This window comes from Boleophthalmus pectinirostris, unplaced genomic scaffold (genome assembly GCF_026225935.1).
Source record: "Boleophthalmus pectinirostris isolate CB_2022bp ecotype Guang Dong unplaced genomic scaffold, ASM2622593v1 HiC_scaffold_21, whole genome shotgun sequence".
NCBI classification, from domain to species: Eukaryota; Metazoa; Chordata; class Actinopteri; order Gobiiformes; family Gobiidae; genus Boleophthalmus; species Boleophthalmus pectinirostris.
This window is the reverse complement of record NW_026571175.1, coordinates 22,102,300-22,117,370: the sequence shown is the minus strand read 5'-3', so window position 1 is coordinate 22,117,370 and position 15,071 is coordinate 22,102,300. Positions and strand designations below refer to the sequence as shown.

At 36.1% G+C, this 15,071-nt stretch overlaps 1 protein-coding gene across 1 annotated transcript in view; it reads right to left on the bottom strand.

Annotated features, from left to right (window-relative positions):
- Window positions 1-822: 822 nt before the first annotated feature.
- The window catches only part of LOC110167526 (sodium bicarbonate cotransporter 3-like), a 55,638-nt gene continuing 41,389 nt past the window's right edge, over window positions 823-15,071 (bottom strand). Inside the window, 12 exon segments of the mRNA XM_055157408.1 lie at window positions 823-4,227; window positions 5,569-5,664; window positions 7,113-7,192; window positions 7,653-7,799; window positions 8,898-9,010; window positions 9,013-9,070; window positions 9,284-9,352; window positions 10,305-10,556; window positions 11,169-11,330; window positions 12,570-12,683; window positions 14,076-14,237; window positions 14,928-15,036. Of these exon segments, the coding sequence (XP_055013383.1) occupies window positions 4,143-4,227; window positions 5,569-5,664; window positions 7,113-7,192; window positions 7,653-7,799; window positions 8,898-9,010; window positions 9,013-9,070; window positions 9,284-9,352; window positions 10,305-10,556; window positions 11,169-11,330; window positions 12,570-12,683; window positions 14,076-14,237; window positions 14,928-15,036 (1,447 nt within the window). The 3' untranslated portion in view covers window positions 823-4,142.

The following is a 15,071-nucleotide window of genomic DNA, read 5'->3' as shown; positions in this document are numbered from 1 at the left end:
TGTGAGGCTCTGTTTTTATTTGTGGTTTATTTAAGAATCAAGAGTTTCTAGAGTGTCTTTTTAACGCTCTTCTGCTTGAGATTTCAGCTGAAAAAAATAGATATAAATGTTTATGTCTTTACTGGTGTTTTTTATGCTACAAACTTGAATAAAATGCACGCTACGTGAGCAGGCTTGTCTGTAGAGGTTGTTGCTTTGCCTGTGACATCCCACTGTGTGGCAAAAGTTTGACACATGGAGAAAGTTCTAAAGTTCAGCTTTAACTTTATATCTCTCTGGAGTCATGCAGAGTGCCTGCCAAATCTCAACCATTGCTACTTTAAAAGTGGTAAATAAAATGTCTTACTTTTACTGAGTGGGGAAACTGCTGTTTGCTGCCACCTTCTGTCATAAACATGGTAAAACACTTGGCCTGCATAACAACTTCTTTAATTACATTTTCAAACATAATATCTAAAAAAGATAAAGATCTGTTAGGTTAGTGTCTGAATGCAATAAATGAGTATGTGCTATTATATTGCACTTCCGCAAGTGCACGCAATCCTAGTTTATGGCCTTTTCCATTCGGTCACTTCAGTTGGAAATTAAGATACTTAAAGGCCACTGCTCTCCTGAGACAAAATAATGGAACTGTGTCTGTCTCGTGAACTTTTTGTATATGGTCTAACAATAGACAATGGCAGTGTGCACAGACAGAAGGGTCTGATCCAGTGACCATCTGGTTAATGGGTGTCCTGCTGTACCTCTAGACCCTCTACTGCACAGGCTATGATTATTTATTAAAACACCTCAAGATTAAAAGAGAAATGAAAAAACCAGGACCAGTCTGTGTCCACTTTTATTGCTTTGCGTCAGTCGGGCATGACCAAAAGTCATCATTCAAGAAACAACAGTATGTTATGTGCTTTACAAATAAACAAAATAAATATGTTTTTTGAGGTGAACATGGGGTACATCTCCACATTTCATGTCATTATTCATTCATCAACAGGATAACTTAAGTGCACATTGGATAAAAGTCCAACAAAAAGGGGTAAATACACTCACTCACATATTATTAGCCATATGTTGCAATGATTGTAAACGCAAATATCAAATAAAATGAAAGCTGAGAAACATTTAAATACAGGCCAACCAATGAAGAGTTTAAATAGTCTGTGTTTCCGTGTAAACAAAGAGCTGGAAATGTGAATTAAGTAAATTTGTTAGTACATTAGAGCACAGTAAAAGCATGGCAGTTTAGTTCATAATTTTAGCTTCTTTTTATTGTTGATATTTTGAGGACTTTTCAAAATTCAAAATAGATAATATTTTGGTTTTCAATTTCTATGGCAACTGTCCTAATTTTCATAATTCTGAAACACATGGATAAAAATTAACCCAAACTCCAAAACACTGAATTAAAAAAAAAAAAAAAAAAAAAAAAAACTACAGACCTACATAAATTGCCCAGAAACACATTTGGTATCTTTTAAAGAATAATATGGGAATCACCATACTCTGCATTTTACTGTGCTATAAAGTTAAAGGTGCATGGTGTAAAATTTTTTTGGTGGAGGGTCTGTCAAATGTTTTTTTGTTTTGTTTTGTTTTTTACATAGAAACGTTGCTTTATCTGGAAAGTTTCACAGTATGGTAATAAACCTTTCTATATACATCAAACCAGACCAGAACCAGGTTTTTTTTTTCTTCTTTGTTTTTGTAGGTACTTTTGAGCTGTAAAACACACCAATTTAATAAAAGTAAAGTAGAGCTATTTGTCATACTGTGGTACATTCCAGGCAGAACAATGACATATCCATAGAAACAAGCAGGTGACGGACCTCCAGCCAAAAAGTGGCATGTTTAAAGTGCACCTTTAAGCACTTATTTTTACAGTGTATGAAATGTCAGATAGCATTTAAACCATTACAGCTGTACCTAATAATATGGCCGGTCAGTGCATTTTTAACGCTCGCCTGTGAAGCTTCAATCTAACGCGACAGCTCCACTGACATACAGAGTGCCAAGACATGTAAAAATAAAATTATCGTTATTTCATTCTTTCTATTCAACATAATCAGACATTCAAATGATTTTTTTTATTTTTTTTTACCAGTACCTCAAAATTGTTTTTACACAGCTTAGATGCAGTGAAAACCAGTGAAGTGACAGTAGTACATACGGAAACAGTTTTAAGTCTACATAATTTCAGTCCGTTGTTAAAGATTTTAAATATTTTCTTTTCTCAACACGACATAGAAGAAGCAAATGGGTGGTGGTGTCTTTGGCGTAGTTGTCCCACGCATTCTAACCAAATGATCAATAACAAGACATTACATTAAGCTTAGACAAGGCACATATGTATATAAGCTGTTGTCACTGTAGCTACACACCGACAAAGCCAATGAAACACAAACCACGATTGATTAGTTAGCTAAGGGTCATCCTATAGCCATACATTGCACTGTATGGGAGACTTATTGCTAAAACGGGACTTCACTTACTCAATAGCAAAATAAGAACGACTTCATATAGATTATAACAGCATTTTTTACATTTAGTGTAGAAATAGGTATCTTGCATAAAATGATTTGCAACGCGTAACAAATTATCTTCACACCACGCACACACACAATTACAAACAATGATACAGACAGTATAAAAAGGGTGCTGCTAACAGGAGTCACAAGAGTAATTGCTTTTTTATGATTGACCCTGTTAATTGTCAATATTATTATTATTATCATTATTATTATTAAAATATTCACAATGAAATTAATACAATGAATTGTTAATAATAATTATACTATCGTCTTGTGAAAATAAACATTTAAATGAATGCCAGAAATCCTCACGATTCCTGAGTTTGAACAGCTCTAAGGAGGCTTTGGGAGAGGACTGGACTCTTTATATACACTGATGTCCATAAAGTTTCAGTCATTTGTCAAAAAAAAAGAAAAAGAAGAAGAAAAAAGTATGAAATGTGGTCACTCTATGCTCATTTCAACAGTGTTAAAAATGAAGAGGACAAATCCCCCCAAAACAAATTGATTAAAGGTGCACTGTGTAACTTTTCTTTTCTTTCTCCATGCAGATGTTATTACTTTGCATGGAAAGTTCCACAGAATTGCATTAAATTTAACCAATTACAGATCTCTCTACAGGTTTAACTAACTAACGGTAACCTCCCCTGTCGGCGTCACCTGCTCGTGTTTGTGGAGATAGAAAAGGTTTCATGTCATACTGTGTAAAATCTCAGACATCTCCATGGAGACAAGCAGGTGGCAGATACCCCACCTGAAAAGTTTAAAACTTAAAAATGCACACTGTTACAATGACAGAAATGATTATCTTACAAATAATTCAAACTTTGTGGACATCCGTGTATTACCGCACTATCTTATGTTCATTTTAAGAAGTTATACTGGCAAAGTGCTTATTGTACAGTACAGACTTTTCAATATGGCCTCTGAAGTCACATCAAATGAACTGATCACAGAGTACATACATTTTACATACACTAATAATTATTTATGTAACAGCATATAATGAATGAGGTTTATTACAAGATGTGAACTTTGACCTTTTGAGCAGCAACAATAACACTGAAAGTTTTCCAGATGCACAAAGTATTGTAGTTGTAGTAGTAGTGTGGCGACAACAGATATAGTATTTAGTCTAGAGAAATCAGTATGTTTGTGCCAGAATTACCTTTGACAGTTAATGGCTTCTTTTTAGAATGGATTTGATGCTGGTGTTTTTTTAAGACTCACAAAAAGACAGGATGTGAGCTATTGTAAGAAAATGTACAGCAGCTATAACACAAAGGTTTGAAAATAAAAACTATCTATAGTCAAAACAGTTCTTGATCCCCAGCAGCGAGGCCCTTTCCTTTGGCATCTGACTTTAAAATGGATAAATTATTAACTATTTATTAACTCTATAAAAAACATACAGTGAATTGGGCAGTAAGATCCTCCTTCATGTTCACGATGTGCACATTTTAAACCTCATGGCAGTTGGTTTTATGGCCTGTCACTTAGACCAGAGCTCGCCAGGCTGCGTTTTTTGTGCTTCTCCGCCATTTTAAGATATGCTCCTTAGTCCCACATTGAAGCAGCCCAGAGGAGAGGGGAGGGGAAGAGGAAACACCTGCTCCGTCACAGGAAAGTCTCAGTCGCAGAGCCTCCTTCAGGTGAATCTTCGGGACTCATGTCGACCCTAACGCATGCCACCTTCTCTTGGCTACAAACAGAAGGAGAGATCGTGAGTGCAAAGCGGTAAGATGAGGTGACAGGACTGGATATTAAAGGGACAGTCCAGAATTTTGGACACAGGACCTCATTTCCCTGTGAGCCAGAGTCTTGGAGATGTGTGGAGACACTTTTTTAAATATTCCATCCAGTTCTTGTATTTGCAGAGGTCGCTGGTTCTAGGCTAGTGCATGTCAATTGCCACAGTTAGCCTGCCACTAAAAACAGTCTCACCTAATCCACAAAGCACCCGAAGCAAAGCAATTATAACGCCAGACTGTCGATGTAAATGTCTGTGTTGATAGAACAATTTTAGAAGTAAAACCAAACTTGCATTTGATGGATTTATGTCTGAGCAGCAGCAGTAGGTTGTACTTCCTGATAGAAAGCTTGGCAGCGGCGGACTGATATATGAGAAAATAGTCCCTTTACATGCGACGATTCATGCAATACAAGGTTAGTTTTATTTCAAACATTATTCTATCAACATAGACATTTACATCAATAGTCTAGCGTAATCATAGATTTGCTTCGGGTGTTGAGTGGGTAAGACTGTTTTTAGTGGCAGGATAACTATGGCCATTGACATGCACTAGCCTAGCACCAGCGACCTCTGCAAATACAAGGACTGGATGGAATATTTAAAAAAGTGTCTCCACACGTACCTAGGAAATGAGGTCCTACGTTCAAACTTCCGAACTGTCCCTTTAAATTTGGGACCATTTCCAAAAGATGACACTTTTGAAAATGACAGTCAAGAATGTTGTCAGTCTAATCTCAGATATGATATAGTTGCAAAATTAAAAACTTAATACACACATTGTTAAATCATTTCACATCACATGATTCGTTTAAAAACTCTACATAGCATTATTAGGAATTTCTTAACACAAAAATAAACAAGCTTATCCTTGGTATTTCCAGTAGTTTAAATTAAAGGAGCACTGTGCAACTTTTTGGTGGAGTCCTGCCCCCTGCTTGTCTCCAGGGAGATGTTATTGTTACTGTTTTGAATATTTCATAGTATGTCATTAAACTTAAATTTCGTGCAGTTATTCAATTACAAGTGTTTTCATTGATTAATTAAAACCTCTGTACTGTAAATGGGGTCACCTCTCCACAGACCTGACCTGTGGTGGTGTTATCTGCTTGTCTCCAAGGAGACAGATAAGGGATATTCCAGACAAAAGGCAAACCTTCCACGAGAAAAGTTACATGGTGCACCTTTAAATTTAAATTTGTATGTATATTGGAAATAGTCCAAAGTCTTTAGTAAGCATGAAATTCAGAGAAGGCACTTGAACATCCCAGTAGATTTTGAGAGCATAGCTACCTGTCACTACTTCTCACAGGTTGGGGACGAGACTCTGCTTTCAGGGCTGAGCTTTTAGCCTTTTCATCAGAGTTTTTTATGGGGGCAGACTCTGAACTACACACACCAAAATGCAAACACACAGAGAGAAGACACGTGGACATGGAGTCAGTGAGGGACACTTCAAAACAAGCGGAAACGTGAGCGTGCACAGACCTCACAGACAGCAATGGTACATACAACACATTATGCATGTTAAGCTTAGGATTCAATATAACGGTAGTATATAGGCTAAAGTAGATTTGTGGTGACATGTACGTACTATAATTTTACTCTATCAAAGTAGCATTGGGCATTTGTATTTGTAATAATAAGGTCAAATCAAAAATGCTAATATCTGAAGTTAAACACGTCATTATTTTTATACGGTATTGATGATACGTGTATGTGAGTCCATATGTATGTGTATGGAATGTGCAGTAGCTACCATAGTGACACAATGCACACGCCAGTAAACAAACACTGTCAAAAAAGTTTTTAGATGGTCTGAAAATTCAAGAAAAAAACAAAACAAAATGTATTCATACATTTTAAGGTGCCTGTGATCAATACGACAAAGTCTAACTTGACTAACAGAGCTTCAGACAGAGCAGGGCCCTCAGTTAGCATCTCACGCCCAGGAAATCTTGATGACATCAGCTGCAAAATGTCATTTAGCTATATATTGGACAGCACTTTGGCCACTGCAAGTTGATTTTAATGTGCTTTATGAATGCATTTGAATATTAAACCTATATTTGTATCAACTTCAAATCAACAAATTATTACTTTTTATGATCAGTTTTTAAATTTTAAAGTTTGTAAAAGAAATTGTGATAATATGTAAATGATATATTTGACATTAAAACCCCAGTAAAATAGGTTAGTTCAACAAGAACAACCACACAAATGTGATGCCAGACAACATTTAAAGAACAGATGGTCCTATTAAAGCTATTAAAGGTTCATTGTGTAACTTTTTTGGTGGAGGATCTGTTAAATGCTTTTCTCCATGGAGATGTGTTTGTGTGAAATGTTTCACAGTATGGTATTAAACATTTATATCTTCATGGAGACCAAAACAGACCAAGCTGTAATGTAGAGCTGTTTAATGTCATACTGTGGAACATTCCAGGCAGAGTAATGACAGGTAACGGACCCTCCACCAGAAAAGTTACACAATGCACCTCTAAAAGCCCATGTAAAACAGCTGAGAAGAGACAGTTTTGACCATGCACCGGGTTGAAGAAGTGAGCAGGGTTAGAAGCAGCCAGTTCTACACCAGGCACACAACCCTGCTACCTCTGTGTCGTCATCCTCAGGCCTTTGGGTCACTACTTCTATTCTGTAAGATCTGTCCAACACAACAACAGACAGCTGACCGGGAGAACCACTTACACCAGCCTCAGACAGGTACAACAAAGAGGGGCTACAATCGGACTTGATGTATATACACACTTTTTTTTTTTAATAGTGTATAGAACATTTTTAAAAGAAACAGAATAAAAGGTGTGTGATAAACGTACTTTCCAGTGAGGGTCTTCACCGGGATGGTGAGGCGGTTTGAGTTTTCATACGCCACTTTCAGCCCCAAGTCTTCATCGTCCTGTAGAAACAATGTTGTATTTAGTTTCCATAACAAACACAAATCATCATCATTTTGCTTTGTCTGTGTAATCTGTACAATGTGCATTTTACTTTGGTAGATGAAAAAGGTGATTTACCTAATTTATCTTTATCACAAAAGAAATATGTTTTCAACTATGACACTGAAACTCATGACAGAGCTGCTATAGCCAAATAATTCAATAGAGAAATTAACCGTTTCTCATATTGTGGAGTTAGTTTTAAGTCATTTTAAAATTCAAAAACATATCTGGAGTTGTGTTTTGTTTCCTTCACACATTTCTGAGTATTTTTTTTATTATTAGTCTGTCTACATCTCCAAAACTCCAAATGCTTTGTTCCACCTTGTGATGTCATGTAGTGTTGGCCCTTTAATATACTGGGTCTTGTATCAGTTCTGTGGGTATGAAAGAACATGATGATACAGAAAGGACACTTACAGCTAACACCAGTTCTTCTTGGGCTTTCTTCTTCTTGTCGTCTTCCTTCTTCTTCTTGCTCTCCGGCATCAGGTCGTCCAGCCAGCTCAGCTCTCTCTTTGTGAAGATAAAGTCCAGAAGCTTTCGCACAAACACCAGTGCCAAAACCTATAGAGTCAAAGTATGTTTTTAATTGCATATGTTATAATAACTGCATAATAACCAATGTCATTGTCATTTATTTCTCACAGCGGACGGGTCAAATGCAGGAGCAGCAAAGGGGGCGAGAGTAATTTTATGATCAGTTGATATTTTGTGCTAGACTTGAACCTCACAATCAAGACATTTACAGGCACATTTTTAATCTGAATGTTGTAATCAAGAGAATGAAAAAAATAAAAATAAAAAACTATGGATGCACTGATCTGATACTGGCACCAATACTGAAAAATTTGCTGGATCGGATATCAGTTTCCAAATATCGGTTCGGTTGATATCCTGGTTAGACATACTGTATGAACTGAAGTAAAAAGACTATTCATTGGTTGAAGTCGACCCAAAAATTATGCGTAAACTGTTATTTATACAAAGCTTTTCAGTAGTTAATTGAGTGATAAATAACAGCTACATATCACATTTCACTTTTGTCTTATTTTATTTTTGTTTGAAGTAAATAAATGTTGTTTTCAGTCTCTGCACTGGTATTGGTTGATATCGAGTATCAGAAGATACTTGAAGCTATAGTATCACAATTAGTATCGGAACTGAAAAAGCTGGAGCGGTGTATCCCTAAAATCAATTATTATTATTATTATTATTATTATTATTATTATTATTATTATTATTTATACAAAGTTTTTCTGTGACTATCTGAGAAATAAACAACAACTGCATAACACATTTGGATCAGTTTTGTTTTTAAAAAAAATGCTGTTTTCAGTCTCTGCACTGGTATCAGTTGATATCGGTAGACACTTGAAGCTATAGAATTGCAATCAGTATCGGAACTGAAAAACCTGAATCGGTACATCTCTGTTTTTTGCCCATTATCTCCTGCTCCGAAATGCAGTCTCATTTTGAGTGTCCCAAAAGGTGTCATAAACCAATGCATTACTATCAAATGAAGTAGTAGAGTATTTATTTGTGAAAGCTTAACTAAACTCCAATGTTTAGATGGTCTGATGGTCTCCAAAATGACTATAATATGGTGCTGGTGGATGTTTTTCATTTGTTACAATCATGCAGAGATTGTTTGTTGAGTCTTACCATCATGGGAAAAACCACAGCAGCTGCAGAGGCCTTGATCACCCACAGAAGAACCAAACAGCTGAGCTGCACCAAAGTGAAAATATGCACTTTCCACAATGGCACGTAGCGTAATATATCAGGTCAGGCTGGTGCTTCGCTGGCATCCCAAACAACTTAATCCTGTCGAAAAACTACAAAGAAGAGAGCTTGTTTAACACAAAACGCAAATATTTAATGGATAATGTAATCCAGTTTTGTGGGAGGAGAGGCATTAATGGTGTTTTTCTCTTCCTGTGATCAAAGGTTTAAGACTACAAGAGGCGAAGTTATCGGAACTAGCAGCTCGAGACTGTAGAGCTCTCCACAGTGAAGGCCTGCATTATCTTCAAAGAGCACAGACTTACTTGGATGCCTTTAAGGGAAGAGACGCCCATGTAGAGAAAAACCCCATACAGCACTGGCATAGGAATGAACTGGAAGAGAAAATGGAGTATGTCAGGCCACAAACTAGTAGTAGAGGCTAACCATAACGGAGTATGGAGTGAATAAATAATGACTACAGTAAAAAGCTTTAAGAGGTTTTGTCCAGCCTGTAAAATGCAATACAAATCTAAGTCTAAGGCGCTGATTATCTAGCACTACACATTTTCAGTGCTGTACTTAAGTAAAATATTTTAGGTACCTGTACTTTACTTAAATACATTTTACAGTGGGTACTTTTTACTTTAACTTCACTACATTTGAAAGCAGGAATCAATACTTTCTACTCGACAACATTTTTAACACGACTGAAAAGTAAGTAGTAAGTATTGTTTCTTATTGTTTTGAGACCTGTTGAAAAGGCCGAGGCGTTTATTTTTTTGTTATTTAAGCAAACGAATATATATACTATATATACAAAAAACAGGAAAAAAAACTATTGATTCAATTGGTTCTTTTGAATAATATTCACTCAAAATCACTACATTTGAAGCTTTATTAGATCTCAAAATCTGCATGAAATACTTTTACTTTTAAGTACATTTTAAAACTGAAATAGCCAAGGTCTTATATTGCGCAAAACAGACTTGAAAATTGTTGTTTCATTCACACGTTTGAATAATCCTTTATTATTAGTCTGTCTCTATCTCCAAACCTTGTGATGTCATGTAGTGGTAGTTTTCAAGTTAACAGCTCCTTTTATCTTCAAATTGGCAATTCCAGGTGTATGGAGTTTAAAAACGCAGTGGAGCACTTACTGTATTACTACATGACATCACAAGGTGGAAGTGTTTGAGAGAAGAACTCAGCCTAGATAAGCAGGTTTTGTCAATGAAACAAAATACAACTCCAGGAATGTTTTTGATGAAGAAACAACATTATAACAGATCAGAAATTAGCGTATTGTGGGCCTTTTAAATTCTATAGCTGTGATCCAAATCTCACCTTGAGTACAGATGTCATAAACACAGAGCAGCCCATCAGGACAAAGATCATGAACCCAGTGACCCGCTGTTCTCGGATCCCCAGAAATTTGGGCTGTTCCCCCGGAGCAGAGCACTCGGACTCCACCTTCAGACTGTTGACATGGGAGATGGAGAGGACGGTCGCAGCTACAAACCAGGGCAGACCCATTATTGAGCAGATCCCCAGCATCAGTGACACTATGAGCAGGTCCAGGTGGTACCCACAGCCTTTCTGTAAGAGAGAGAGGAAATCAAGAGGTGCTAGTAATACATGTTTCCTGTTTACTGTGAATGTAAGACACATTCAGCAATGTACAATTTTGCACCCATAAATTATACCAAGCTAAATGTAGTTTTTATTTTTGTTTTTCCAACATATGTGTGGGAAACAATACAAAATATTGCAAAATATATAAGGCAACTTGTTTTCAGGGGCAATGCAACATTTGTATTCACCAGTTTCACCAGTCCTTGTCAAAAAAAAAAAGGAACAAACTAAAAGGATTGCTTCAGGAAGAGCATCTGGTGCAAAAACAATACTTGAAATAATTCACACTGGGTCTATCTCTCAGATGTCACACTTCAACTTCAGCTTAAGTATTGAAACAGACCCGTCTATACCCTGTTGTGAACATGACGTTAATGTGTGACTACTGGCAACATTCATCTTAAACCCTGTAATTCTATATGCTATAAAATCTAAGAAAGCACTAAAGTACCAACAGAGACGATTCATACAGTGACTAAGCAGAGCCAAGGCCACCTAGGTACCATACGTAAGAAGCAAAACAAAAGCCTGTATTTGCTCTTATTTAAATGCATGTAGCAATACACTAGCTCCAACCTTGAGTTTGTGCTCCTTGCGGTTGATAATGACAGCTGTGATTTGCTGGTCCATAAAGATGAGGATGGTACAGAGCAGAGCAGGGAGCACCGCCACCAGCAGAGTCCACCAAGGATTATCTCCCAAAGGGTCCATGAGCCAGCCCCTGTTCTTTGAAGTGGGCTGCAGGGAGACACATATTTTTAGCATCTGCATCAAATATTCATATGGAGAAGCTAATCCCACCTTTACTGCTTTGGTTTGTTTGTCTGGCCTATACTCGAACTGCACACCTTTTAATGTAACCATCAAAAAGAATGGTTAAACGTACTGAACTCATCCTTACAAACTGGGTCCTACCAACTCAGAAAGATGAATAATACATAGGGGGTGCTGCAGACTAATCAGAAACTTTAAGTATAAATTTATAAAGTTATTATGGGTATTTTTGGGATGTTAAAATAAATAAAATGTTTGTGTTACGAATATTGTGAAAAGGAAACATCATAACTTAACAATAATTTATAATTACTTACACTGTAACAAAACAAAACACCAGTCAGTTATATTTTAGTCGTTATAATTATTGATTATTATTAACAATCATGGATACAACTGACCAAATAATCCCTACTGCTGGATTAGTGGTACTTTGAGCCTGGTTTATTCCTTATGGAGACTTGGTTTGATCATAGTTCTTGGTTTGGTTCTAGTCCTGGTCTCAGGACCAGGTTTAGTACACAGAAAAATCACAAATCTAACATGTGTGTGCAACTCTTTCTTATTCAAAATAGATCAATCAGTCTTTATTTATATAGCTCAACACTCACTCAAGTTGACCAAAGTTTTTTGGTCAAAGTTTTGTTTTGTTTTTTTGTTGTTCTTTTTTTGCTTTTATTTGATTTTACTGTTTTATTGTTTTAGAACTGGTTTGACCTAATTTTAGCAATTTACCTTTTTGCTGTCTTCATTTTATGATCTCTGTGCAGCATTTTGGAAACTGCTTTGTTTGTAAAATGTGCTATATAAATAAAGTGGATTTGGATTTGGAAAGTGCTTTCCAATCAAATCAACACAATATAAAAATACCTAGAAAAACATTCTGTCAGTGGGTTTGCCTCTCCTCAGATCTGACCTGTAACCAACTTGGTCTGGTTTGGTCTCCATGAAGATAAAAAAGGTTTAATACCATACTGTGAAACATTCCAGACAAACTAATAACATTTCCATGAAGACAAGCTTTTGATGTACCCTCCACCAGAAAAGTTACACAATGCACTTTTAAAAATGCATTTCCTATTCAAAAAACTCTATCCATCTTTATTTACTGAGCCTCTTGCAACACTAAAGTTGAGCAAATGCTTTCCAATAAAATCCACACAATATAAAAACATGTAACATAGACAAAAACCTAGCATTTACCTCAAAGCGGTCCGGGACATTGAGTTTTGGAGACGGGATCCCCATGAGATAATCCACCAGCACCATAATCATGATGGTTATAAACACAGCAAAGTCACTGATCGAGGAGCGAACCTACAAATCAAAACACACAGACGTCAGTGTCATTTTAACAACTTTTCTTTCTCACATAATTACTGCATCACACCCCATAAACATGCTACGGCTTTGAAAATGTCTGACAAGTTTAACCAAAGTAATAATTACATTGTGTTGACAGTACAAGCATAAATCAGGGACTGCCAACACTCAGTACTTCTCTGCTTCATGCATTCTAATGAAGCAGAAAATGTAAACAGCTGTATAAGGGCTCCTACTAAACACTGCAGATGAGAAACTACAATATTTTTTGTAACATTTGCACAGTTAAAATCAATGGTCGAAGGTAACAAAGTATAAAAGTAAAAGTACAATGTTATAATACTTTAATAAAAAATGTAGGTATGTGTACTTTACTTAAGTACATTTTCCAGTAGATACTTTTTACTTTTACTTCACTACATTTGAGAGCAGGTATCTGTACAGGAAAGTAAAAAGTAAGTTCTTCATAGTTTGTGACCTGCTGAAATAGCCGAGACTTATTTTTTAGCACTCTTAATTTGAGTTAACGTCCCTACTTCGAGCAAACCAAATACACAAAAACACAAAATCAGCTAGATAAATGAAGAAATAATTTTAATCAGTTAAATTTGTCTACTTTCTTTATCAAATTTACTACATTTGATGCTTTAATTGTTAAAAAAATCTCTGCAAAGTGCTTTTACATTTACTCTTAAAATACAGTTTTAAACAGGAACTTCAATAGTTTTATGCAAGTAGATTTTTTCATGTGATACTGTACGTGTATCTGTACTTTTACTTAAGTTACAAAACTGAGTACTTCATCCACCACTGTTAAAAATAGGGTTAAAATGTTTATATTTATGTTTACTCAGTCAGATGGGGGAAGGAGGCAGTTTAGGTTATCGATTGTACTGCATTTTTAAAGTAACTGTAAAGAAGGAAATGTTGAACCTAGTCATTTAAAAGGTGCATTGTGTAACTTTTCTGATGTCCATGAAAATTTTATATGTTTTCTATCTCATATGCATTCTAATACACGTTATGTGCTCAAATATACTAGTTACAGTGAATGGGGTCACCTCTCCACAGATTTGGCCTTTTGGTATAACCTGCTCGTGTCTATGAAGATTGATAAGTTTAATACTGAACTGTGGAACCTTTCTACAATAAGAACATATCCACAGTGACAGGCAGGTGGCAAGACCTTCCACAAGAAAAGTTTAATAGTGCACCTTTGAGATCCGACTAGAGTCTAGTACAATACATCCTTTGTTTTCCTCTGGACCTCCTGCAACCTGAGAACTACATGCTCTTTCAATCAATATATTCTTTATCCCTCCTTTAAACATGCTGAAACCTATTGTCAGTAAAGATAATAGCTGCTAAATAATTAAACAGACTCACCTTGGTAGGAAAGTATCTCTCAGTTTTAAACTGCTTGAGGAAGGAGGACAGAAAGAAAGTGGTGAAGAAAAGGATGACGGACCAGAAGAGGACATCAGGGATGTATGGGCCGTGATGACCACAGGCTGGACCCACAAACTCTCCATGGAACTCCTTACAAACCTGGAAAATGAGAGGGAATGGGAATAATGCATGCAGTAAAGAATATATGAGTAAATGTTCAAAGAAATGTGGTGATTCAAGCTATGCTCTTAGGTATTATAGTGCTGATTGTAAACACTAGCATATTACTCAACAAAATCTGATAAAGTAATAAACATCTTGTAAAAGTCAAATCAAAATCATATTATAATGTAAGTGTTGGAAATGTAATTTGACAGCAAGCACAATGCACATTAAATCAATATATAGTACCACTGCTTTAAAATATTGTATGTTCTAAAACTTAAAACAAGAATCCTACCATAATATAAAGACACTTATTTATTAAATACATTTATGTAAAAGTAAAAATGTAAAATGTCGCTGTTAACATGAAAACTACTGTTTCATGACATCACAAGATGGAAGACAGCATTTTGAGCTTTAGATTTGTAGACAGACTAATAAAAGGGTTACTAAAACTTGTGTGAATAAAACAAAACACAACTTCAGGTCTATCTTTGATGAGGTAACGACATTATAACATGGCTTAAAGATCACAAGAGTTGATTTTGTGTAATATACGATCTTTACAAGTGTGTCCTAGTCCTGACCATAAATTATCCTGAAATTATGGCATTTTTTGTTGTTGGTACTATGTGTTGTAATTACTTTGTCTAGACACCAGGGGGTGCTGTGTGCTATTCTTACTGAAACACTGAGGCTGCTCCAGGGTATTGAGTCCTCTTCAGTGTATCCGCTCTTGTTCCATGTCTGTTTGGTGGTAGCTGAGGCATTGGTCGGCGGAGCACACTGACACCTGATAATGAAATAGATTCCCTGTTTTAACCATAA